This window comes from Gossypium hirsutum, chromosome D13 (genome assembly GCF_007990345.1).
Source record: "Gossypium hirsutum isolate 1008001.06 chromosome D13, Gossypium_hirsutum_v2.1, whole genome shotgun sequence".
NCBI classification, from domain to species: Eukaryota; Viridiplantae; Streptophyta; class Magnoliopsida; order Malvales; family Malvaceae; genus Gossypium; species Gossypium hirsutum.
The window spans coordinates 36,972,490-36,984,146 of record NC_053449.1 but is presented as its reverse complement, the minus strand read 5'-3'; the positions used below and the strand labels follow the sequence as shown (position 1 = coordinate 36,984,146).

The 11,657-nt window shown below is 33.5% G+C and overlaps 1 protein-coding gene across 1 annotated transcript; it reads left to right on the top strand.

Moving 5' to 3' along the window:
* The first annotated feature begins 2,424 nt into the window (after positions 1 to 2,424).
* On the top strand, positions 2,425 to 10,709 carry LOC107919317 (putative phosphatidylglycerol/phosphatidylinositol transfer protein DDB_G0282179). Its single transcript, XM_016848796.2, has 4 exons — positions 2,425 to 2,493; positions 3,106 to 3,223; positions 4,027 to 4,187; positions 10,398 to 10,709. Exons 1-4 carry the CDS (start codon positions 2,425 to 2,427, stop codon positions 10,536 to 10,538), a joined length of 489 nt encoding a protein of 162 aa, XP_016704285.2. The 3' UTR covers positions 10,539 to 10,709.
* The last annotated feature ends 948 nt before the right edge of the window (positions 10,710 to 11,657 follow it).

Here is an 11,657-nt window from a genome sequence, read left to right as displayed (position 1 = left end):
AAATGCGGACTCAGAAAAAGATTCATGGATATAACGACTCACACATATGTATCCATAGAAGACGATTCACAAAATGGCAGACTCACCATGCATACTCTTATAAAAAGATTCAAGATTATAGCAGTCCATTCATGTGAATTCATAGAAGAAACTTCGAAGATAAAATAGATTTAAACACACAGATTCATAGAAAAACTTCACAATCATAGCAATTTCATACAAGTGGACTTTGTCGCGGACTTTATTTGGCGAAATCTCACATTTAATTTTAACATAAAACTTATTGAATAAGTTTGGTAGACTTTCATATCTTTCATAACTTTTATATGCCATGGCCATGGACTTGCTTACACATATATAGCTTAAAGTCTTAAGCTCCATAGAGTCTCATACATACATAGAGCCCACATTGGGTTATCATATTCATTTTTTCATATATCTTCGTAAAATCCAACCGAACCTCTACAAAGCCAGGTAACACGTGGCACAGAGCGCAAAACGTGACATTTCTTCATCTTTCAATCCACCAAAACAACCCTCCATACTCCACATATCATTCATAATTATAACGGGCATATAGTAGCATTCAAGTATTCATTTTATTGATAATACAACATATTATACCAAACATAACATCTAACGGACCATTACAATAATAACTTCATCAATAATTATTTTCCTAGTAAAATTTTATCAATAGTGAACTAGAATATATAACTGAACATGCAACTGTAAAACAATGCTTTATATAAACCATTCACGATAATGCAACTTATCATCAGCCGAACATGAATACAACCACAACATGAAAACATATTAATGATATAAATATATATAAACAACCACAGAAAGTTTGAGTTTAGAAACTCACCAAAAAAATACTCTGATAGGCACAATTTACACCTGCTTAGCCTTTCCTTTATCACTTGGATCTCCTCTTTCTTGGTTAGCTAAATATAAAAATTATATAAAGATCAAAACAAAGGTATACATATGTAAAAAAAACTTTAATTCATATGCATGTAAAAGAATTATAATTGTATCTACGACTTTAACATCACAATTCAAAATGAATCATACTTAAATCCCCAGACTTTCCTTTTTTTTAGTTAATATCAAAAGGCATGTATGTAACACCCCTAACCCGTCTCCATTACCAGAACAGGGTTACAGAGTATTACTAAAAAATCAAAAACATTTGAACATTATATCATTCAATATTATAATCACAATATAAACTATTCAAACGCATACATATTGTCCCTAAATCGAGCCCTGGATGCCCTACAAATAGCTTAAAAACAATTCGGGACCAATTTGAATCACTTTAGAATATTTTGGACAAAAGTAGAAAAATTTGAAAATAGGGGACACACGGTCGTGTGGCCAAGTCATGTGCCTCACAGGACTGAGAGACACGCTCGTGTCTCAAGCCATGTAACCTTCGAAGTAGGGACATCGTCGTGTTCCAACCCGTGTCCTTACCCTGTAACTCTCTAAGTAAGGTCACACGGCCATGTCACATGCCCGTGTGCTAGGCCGTTTAAATCTTGAAATTTCCCCACATGCCTGTGTGTCAGGCCATTTAACTCTTGACTTGTATACAAAAAACCATCAGGTGACACACGGCCAAGTCACACACCCGTGCCTCAGGCCGTGTGAGTCCAAATTTTACCTATTTCTTTCCTAATTCTAATTCCTTATGGCATAGGTACCTACACATTTTCAAACACACATATGGGAAGTGCAATTAAACTTCAACATTCATAAACATAAACATAATCATATACCCATTCCCAACTTGTAACCACAACACAATTATCTCTTTAAACAAGCATCCATTGCATTACAAGCATTAAGGTGACCTATAGCATACCATTTCATACTATGGTCTTTCAAACATATCTAAGTAACAAGTTGGAAATCGCAAGATGATCAAGTGCACAACATGTCACAACATTTTACTCAAAAGCTAGGCATTTGACATAACAATACATATGGTCCTAGTACATGCCATATATCAAAACCGAGAAATTTAGTCTACCAAGGTTCCAAGATAGTGTGATTCCTAGCGTTGACCCGATCCTCTTAGCTTTCAAAATGTGATCTACAAAATGAACAAATTTAAAGGTAAGCTTAAATGAATCTTAGTAAGTTTGTTTAGAAATTCATAACCTTTCCAATCCAACTAGATTCAAATAACTTAAGCATAGAAATTTCCAATATACGCAGTTTATAACAGTAATCACAACCAATTTAGTAGTTCAGTATACTTAGTGAGCATCGCTCGATTGAACTTTTCATCAGTATAACCGTAGATTTCTAATCATTTGAGCTTCACTTAGTATACATAGAATTTGATCAATTTAAACATCAGTCAGTAAAATAGTAAGATTTAGGCTTCCTTTGGATGCAGAATCAGCCATGGTGAGATGGAATTTTGAAGGAATATTCTTTTTTCCCTGTAATGTGTTGGTGTTTGGAGAAACAATGGTGAGGTGCAATTGAAGGTTTGAACCTCACTGCCAACCTTATTTCCAACTGGAGGTAAAAGCTCCAGCTTAAACACAATGGGCAGTCAAGTTTTATTGCAGACAAAAATGCCCATATTTTCATTTATTATTTTACAATTTTATAAAGTATATTCTTTCCCAACCTTATTTGTTTTCAGATTTGGGAAAATCTTCAGACGTTTTCTTTTTCATTGAGGTTAGGTTCCTTCAATTCTATGCTAGAAATTTACTTCTCCTTACTTCCTCACCAAGAACAGAGATAAATCCTTTGAATCTAAGGTAACCCATCTAAATATTCTCCCAAGATTCAAACTTTTTCTATCTTTACTTCTATCGTTCATTGATTTTAACTCAATGCTTCCACCAGTTGTTTGAATTATTATTTTTTGTTTACATGATTATCATGCCTGGATCTGATTTAAAATTTTTATTTTTTTCTCGCAACTGAAGAGCTGGAATTGTTCAATTATCTATGGTATTGATTGGGTTCTTGTGATTTACTGTTGTTCAGATAGTTTCAGCCTCTGGTTGAGTTAATCGCTTTTCAGTTCTTTTAGTTCTTTTTGTGTGTTCAATATGCCTGAGTTCCTAGATTGAAATCAATGCAAATAATAAAGGTAATTACGTTGTAAAAGTGGATGGAGTCGACATATCACCTAATCCTGTGATTAGTGGGAAACCGGCCACCTTCACGATCTCAGCTTCTACTGGTAACTTTTAGCTTTTGCAATTTCTAAATGGTTTTTGACTTCTTCTTTTTTTTTGTGAGCTTTAGGGTTTGTTTAGTTCTCTGGATCATAAACTAAAGATAATAAAATCTTTTTCTAAGTTTGTTGTGGGTAAGATTAGAAGTGTGTAAGGATAATTTTTATCTATGTTACTTAAACTGGAGTATGAATACAATTATTTATTCAGTTTATCATGTATTTAAAGGGTCTTTGAAGATCATATATCATACCATGTTTAAATCTTAGGGACATCAAGCATGAAGGTTAAACAAATCTAGGTTAAAAGCTTCAGGTTTTCTTTTAATTAAGAATCTAACCTTCAATATATTGACTTGTATGAAACAGTGGTTAAAGCTCTTGTCAAACTTAACCCTAAAACCCCTAAATAACGGTCTCAGTACTGTTTAAGTTGTAGTACAACCCCAAAACCCATATCATTAATTTATCAATTCATTTGAAACCCTCTTGATGAAAGTTAATTCTTCCTAGTATTCTTTCTGATTTACAATGCCCTACATTATTATCCAATTTATCTAGTAAATACATTTCTAATATTAGTGGACTATGCTTTTGCATGTAAAGTTCATTCTTAATGGCTCACATTGTGCTGTCTTTTACTGGCAAAGCCATTTCTTGGCATTGAGAACCTTCTTCATTTGTGTCAATGAGTGCCTTTTTTTATACGGTACACTTAGTGTATATTTATATGAGAATTGCCTTTTGTTTTCACATCTACGGTTCATAGAGGGGGCCTTCTTTGGCATCTTATGAATGCATTTTTGCAGGTCAAGCTATCACTGGTGGCAAAGCGGTGATTGAAGTTTACTTCTTTGGGTTTCATATCCATCAAGAAACTCATGACCTTTGTGAGGAAACATCTTGCCCTATTACAATTGGCAACTTTGTGCTCTCTTACAATCAAGTTTTACCTGGTTTTACTCCACCTGTAAGTTTCACTTAACTGGAACACACTTTTTTTTTCGAAGCTATGTTCAAATTATAACACTTGTGAGGTTCCTTTATAACTTGAACTTTTGAAATATTCAACTAACCTATTCTTTTATATATTCAGTTAAAGAAACCACCGGCTGTTTGCAGTGCTTCATGATTGATCTTAGTGTCTCTCTTTTCTAAGCCTCACTTCAATCTTTATATTTGAATGTACATTTCTATTATATAAACGACTCAATATCCTCAAGTTTTGCTAGGCTCAGTAAGAAAACCTCATAAACACTTTTCATATGTGACATCCTTTGCTAATACCAATCTAAACTTTCTAATAAAATGGATGGTTACATTAATTGATACGAGTCACAAAAGCCCAAATTCTTGAAGGCGAGGCCCAATAAGCAAATTCCCAGCCCAATCAAGAAATCCATCCATACTTAGTTGAAAATCAGGCCAAATTGTCAAAGTGGCCCAAGTTGTAAAGTTTTATTTTTATTTTTATTTATTTATTTATTTATTTACTTAGTTTAAATTTTTATGTCAATATTCAGTCCAAGAGTCCCAGATAAAATGACCTTTGACCGAATTTCCATATTAAAATAATTAGGAGTTTTTTTATTTTAGTTTTCTAATTAGATTGGGACTAGTTATAAGGCCTATTTAAAGGCATGGCTGTCCACCTTGTTAAACACTTATCATTATTATTAAAATTTCAGATTTGTTGAAAGCAGAATTTTCTTTGAGTTTTCTCCAAGATTTCTCTCTTGAGTTTTCTTTAGAAGTTGTTTTAACAATCTTGTGATTGTGGGAGCCATCTTCAACCTTCTTCTTGCCATTGATATTCTTTGGAGGGGAGATTAGAGCCGTTTGAAGGGAGTTGTGAGATCTTTCGAGATTTCAAGGCTTCTTAGGACTTATCTTTTAATTTCTTACTGTCAATTCTTTCTTTATTTCTACTTGTGCTGAATCATTATCTAATCTATTTTCTGTTCTTATTGTGTTTTCAGCCTTTTTCTATCTTAAGGAATCAGCCCAAAAATCCCCAATTTCTAGGGTTTTTCCATACTCTTTTTGGGTGAAATTAGATTGTCGAAATTTGAGGAAAACTATCTTCGTGTTCAATTGGGCAGAATCACAATCTCCTTGAGGGTTTCAAGAACCCTAACACTTATTTCTATTCTCAATTTGATTCTTTGCTGATTTGGGGATTTTATTTCAGATCTGAAAATTCAAAAATCTAATCTTTTAATTTTCTGTTTCGTTTCAGATCTAATTGTTTAGGGTTTTCGTAGGAGTTTCTCGTGACTTGGCAACTCGATCTTGGTCCGCGCGCAACCCCGTATCATTTGGTATCAGATTTTGGGCGTTTTGGGTGTTCTTGGTTGATTTCTAAACTGATCTCTATTTTTTAAATTACAAACAGCAGTTTTACCCAGAAAAATTTTCGAAAAAAAATTCATTTGAGTGGGTAAACGTTTTTTTATTGATCTGAACTTTTACATACATATTTTTGGCACTGTTATTGAATATACAAAAATATTTCCCGCAAAAAAATAAGTCGAAAAAGTCAAAAAATTGAAAAAAGACGAAATCCAATAAAAAATTAAAAAAATATTCAGCGGGTTGAATTTGGGGCCCAAATTTTCCAGATCAAAAATTCAATATTTGAAGACATTCCAGATTTAATTTTGTGATTTTTTGAGATCGGGAACACCTCGAACGAAGTTGTCAAGTTACTCCACAGTTTTTCGGGTTTTCTGTTTTCAGCAATTTTTATTGATTCTTAGCTGTAGGTTTTCATTTGTTTGCTTTTTATTATCCTTTTAAAATATCTAACACCTTCTTGTTTCTTGTGTTAGTAGGATTTAAACGTGTGCACAATCCTTTCTCGGTGCAACACGAATCACTTGGTGTCTCGTCAGTTTTTGGCATCCTAGTGCAAATTAGGATTCTTTGGTAGTTTGGTTCACACTCTCTAATTGGTTGATATAAACTCTGATAAAGAACTCACAAGATTGAATTCGACCTCATTGAGAATTTGATTTTTCTTTTTGAGTGATTAATGGTGAGGTTTGCTAACTTTTATTTTTGAGTGTTGAGTGTTTATTTTTTACAGGTTTTGAAGATGTCTAAAGGTGATAATAATGATGCACTTATGAAAGTCCAACAACAGTTAGACAGACATACTGCTGCAATCACACAAATAAATGCTACACTTCAAGCATTGAATACTACTTTGAATGAGGTACGAGTGAATCAAAAACATCAATATCGAGATCCAATTAAGGAAGATAGGGATAACCAGCCCCATAGGTGCAACCCTCAACGTGTCCCTAGAATGGATGATGATTGTCATGATCATGGACAATCATCTTTGGCAAAACCAAAGAGCGAGCAGCAACGAGAACATCTCTTTCATACTCGCTGCCACGTACAAGGTAAGCTTTGTAGAGTTATTATTGATGGTGAAAGTTGCTCGAACATAGCCAGCACGACGATGGTGGAAAAGCTTTGCTTAACCACTACCAAGCATCCACAACCTTATCAACTACAAGGGCTTAGCAACGAAGGCCAATTTAGGGTCACTCAACAAGTGCGCATCGCCTTTTCTATCGGTAAGTATCAAGACGAAGTTGTGTGCGACGTAATGCCTATTCAAGCCTGCCATTTGTTGCTAGGAGAACCATGGCAACTGGATCGAAAAGTCACTCACGATGGTCGTACCAATAGGTATTCTTTCAAGCATCAAGGAAAGAAACTCACCTTAGTGCCGCTCACTCTGGAACAAGTCCATGAGGACCAAATCAAACTGAAAAATTCTGTTAAAACAAGTGAGGAAAAAGAAAAAGAGAATGAAAAAGAGCAAAAAGAGATTGAGAGTGAAAAAGAAATTGAAGAAAGAAGAGAAAATGAATTAGAAAAAGAAACAAAAGAAAAAGACGTGGAAAGGGTAGTGAGGAATGTTTCCACTAACCAAGATATGAATTTTTCTTGTGTTGCTACTTTTCAGGTTCCCGAAAGATCGAAAGATAACTTTCAACTTCAATACCTCTCAAATGAAAGACGCTTTCATACGATCAACTTAGGCAAAGATGAAATCACACTACATGATCCCGAAGGTAAGCGAGGTAAGGAAATTTTAGAAACCGAGTCCAGTGCAGATTTGAAAATTATTGATAAAACTTTTGGTGACTTAGTTCTTAAAAGATCCCCTCATTTTGATCCGATTAATTATTACTCTTCGATTGTGGTTGATAAAGTCATTACGAAAAGAAGCGTGATTTGTTATTCTCTTGATTTACCTTGTGTAAAATCCTCGAATTTGTCCAAATCTGTTTTGGAGAATAAGGTAACGAAATTTTCCAAATTTGTTTTCAATTTATATTCGTGCCTTAAACAGTTTATGTGGTTGTACATGAAGTTTGAGTTCCATTTGACAAAGGTTAACTCAACAACGGAGATTCGACTACACTATGCCCCCGATGAGCGAAGGTTTGTTTTAAATGAAAAAGGTAAAATCGACCCTTATTCTTCTGCTTATCGAGGTAAGATGCTTGAAACCTTTGAAACACTTTTGTACTCCTCGGATAGTGATAAAGATCGTGTTGATGAACACTTAGATCGAAACGTGCTTGACTGTCCTATTTTATTTATTGATGATCTATCTGTTTTGATGGTTGATAAAAAAGATTCTTGTTTTTGATAATGCATGTGTGAGTGAATCCATAGACCGTCGATTAATGCATGGTATGATTATGCAACTCTGTGAACCATGTGAATCTTTTCAAATACCTACTTGTGACGATTATGTTTACCATTTGATTTATTCCTCGCAATTTATTCATGGTTTGTGGGAACAATGTGAGACGACTGAATGCCTTAAAACATGTCCATCTTTGTTTCAAATATTTGACGAGGCAGTGGTGAGTAAATTAGATTGTTTGCATGGTAATCTGAATCTGTCCATTCACATGCGTTATACCTGTTCTGTTATGCTTATGATTGGACTACAAGCTTGTTTCCGTTGCTATTTACTATCTCATGGCTATTCTTTTCAGTGGACTCAATTGCCATTAGTCCCGTTCGATAGAGGAAAGTCGAGTTCATTTGATTTTTCAGATTCGAGGACGAATCTTTTTGAGGAAGGGGGGAATGATACGAGTCACAAAAGCCCAAATTCTTGAAGGCGAGGCCCAATAAGCAAATTCCCAGCCCAATCAAGAAATCCATCCATACTTAGTTGAAAATCAGGCCAAATTGTCAAAGTGGCCCAAGTTGTAAAGTTTTATTTTTATTTTTATTTATTTATTTATTTATTTACTTAGTTTAAATTTTTATGTCAATATTCAGTCCAAGAGTCCCAGATAAAATGACCTTTGACCGAATTTCCATATTAAAATAATTAGGAGTTTTTTTATTTTAGTTTTCTAATTAGATTGGGACTAGTTGTAAGGCCTATTTAAAGGCATGGCTGTCCACCTTGTTAAACACTTATCATTATTATTAAAATTTCAGATTTGTTGAGAGCAGAATTTTCTTTGAGTTTTCTCCAAGATTTCTCTCTTGAGTTTTCTTTAGAAGTTGTTTTAACAATCTTGTGATTGTGGGAGCCATCTTCAACCTTCTTCTTGCCATTGATATTCTTTGGAGGGGAGATTAGAGCCGTTTGAAGGGAGTTGTGAGATCTTTCGAGATTTCAAGGCTTCTTAGGACTTATCTTTTAATTTCTTACTGTCAATTCTTTCTTTATTTCTACTTGTGCTGAATCATTATCTAATCTATTTTCTGTTCTTATTGTGTTTTCAGCCTTTTTCTATCTTAAGGAATCAGCCCAAAAATCCCCAATTTCTAGGGTTTTTCCATACTCTTTTTGGGTGAAATTAGATTGTCGAAATTTGGGGAAAACTATCTGGGTGTTCAATTGGGCAGAATCACAATCTCCTTGAGGGTTTCAAGAACCCTAACACTTATTTCTATTCTCAATTTGATTCTTTGCTGATTTGGGGATTTTATTTCAGATCTGAAAATTCAAAAATCTAATCTTTTAATTTTCTATTTCGTTTCAGATCTAATTGTTTAGGGTTTTCGTAGGAGTTTCTCGTGACTTGGCAACTCGATCTTGGTCCGTGCGCAACCCCGTATCATTCATATATCTATATTGTGTTGTACTTACTTCCTTGCACAGGATATTCTCTGAGGTTCAAGTAAGAATGAGAAGACTGTAACATGTTTTGATTTCAGATTATGCTACCCTGGCTTTATTCTGTTAAATCCTTGCCTGTTTGATATTCTTTAGTGAACGATGAGCTTAGAGACCTTAAAGCAATGATATCCTATTTCCTGAGGTCTCATTTCTCTGTTGGGCAGTATCCTCTCTAAGAAGCCTTAAACTGATAGTTTATGAGTTGTTTGCCACTTGGCCTTTTATGATGCCATCTTCCTGCTTCTAATTTGTTAACCTGTGATGTGCTCCAACCATTAGCAAAGCTATATAAAGAGTAATCTGAACAAAAGTAAACAATCTGGAGTTATCGAAAAAAATAGTCTCAAGGAAGAAGTAACTTGAACTTATATTTTTAAAATTTTTAGCGTAATGAATATTTCAAGGGATTTTCTTATTCCACCTATTGGCTGTCGTTTCTCTTTAAAAGTAGAACTCCAACGCCTTTGTTCAAACCAAGGACCTCGTCTTGCACACAAGCTGATGAACTTATAACCAAGTCCATCTTTCACTGCAGTCATGAATGGACTGTTTCAGCTCCTTTTTTCTTGTATTCTGCTAACTAGTTTGCTATCATTCCATTGATTAATCTTTCTTAATTGGTTTTCTTTAGAGCTTGTTTTCACTTGGGATTTTTGTTAGATTTCATAATGTAGTCAATTTGGTAATTTCTCCCTCTATCTAGTTTTTCATATGAAAGATATGCTCCACTTGGTTGATTACTTTTTTATTATTATACTTGGTTACATACTTAAATTGTCAATAATGACCAGAATCCAGAGGTTTATCCTTTGTAGCACCTATGTATTAGCTTCATTCAGCTGCCTTGGTGGCTCTATCCCAAAAGAACTCCGGTGGGAAGTGAAAACAGATCATATGGGTTTCAAACTTCTGAGATCCTAATTAGATTCTTTTAGGCTTCGTTCACCAACTAGTTACATTACAATTGACATAAATAGGTAATTATCTTTACTTTTTATTTTGCAGGGTTCCTACAAACTTAAGATGACATTATCAGGTGCGAGAATTAAACAGTTAACTTGCATTTCCTTCGATTTCAAAATCAATTTTGGTGCTTCTGAATCTTCAGTCTCTGATAGCTTATCAGCCCACCAAGTATATATATGAAATGTGGAATGTAGTAGGATGTTATATCTTATTTATTGCAAACAGATCTCACATTCTACAATATTTTGTACTTGTATTTCGTATTATCGTTCTTGTGAAGATGTCATTTACATGGAAGTCACTCCAATCTGCTGAATCATATTAACAATGTTAATTTCCCTTAATATCAAATCATTTTACATGCTTGTATATTCTTTATGATACAAAAGGAGCCTGTAAACAAGGGATTTTGGGGGGTTAGAGAACGAGCTCTACGACTCTAGGGCTTGAGATGTTGATATTCAACTCAAAATAATAAGGCTTATTGGTATTATAAGCTCTCAAATTTTTTTTCAAAATAGTCAATTGAATCCTTCTAAACTTTTTACATCCAATTGAGTTTTTGAATTAACAATAGATCCTTTTACTAACATTGACCGTTAATATTTAATGATAATATTTAATCATCAAGTATCTGGAAAAAAGGAAATCTTTAATCATGCCCATTCTTCGTTATGCTCTGTGATTGAACGAACATTTGGAGTGCGGAAAAAAAATGGCCAACATTAAGAGATGTTCCAAGTTATTCATTCAATAAGTAAGTTTTAATAGTTATTGCAACAATGGTTTTGCATAATTACATTCGAAGACATGCTTGGTCAAATGATGAGGATTTTCGAGAATTTGAGAATATACTTGACATGCCAATCTCTTCAAGCCAGTTTGACAGAGGTGAATCGAGTTCTTCTAACAGAGAAAGTGACCTTGAAATCACGATGTTAAAGGAAACCATTGCAACTAGTTTAATGAATCCATATTTGTAAAAACATTTTGTATCATAACCTAATTTCTAGTAATAATGAAACTTGTTATGTCTTATGTTACTATTTTTTTTTTATTAACAATCATCCATTTAGATACTTTAAAATTTGATCCAAGTATAATGTTACTATTTGTGAAATAATATTTACCATTGTTATAAAAAAATATTTAACTATAAAAATTAAAAATAATTATCATTTTATCTAATAAATAATTTAAATTAATTATATAATTCATTAAAATATTGGAAGATACATTTTAATATTTTATTAAATGAATTTATAAATTCACATATTTTAATAATTTTAAAAAATTAAA

Coding starts and splice junctions, on each gene's coding strand:
- LOC107919317 (XM_016848796.2), top strand. CDS start 2,425: ATGGTGAGATGGAATTTTGAAGGAATATTCTTTTTTCCCTGTAATGTG. Junction 2,494..3,105: donor TGGTGTTTGGAGAAACAATG/GTGAGGTGCAAT, acceptor CTGAGTTCCTAG/ATTGAAATCAATGCAAATAA. Junction 3,224..4,026: donor CACGATCTCAGCTTCTACTG/GTAACTTTTAGC, acceptor GCATTTTTGCAG/GTCAAGCTATCACTGGTGGC.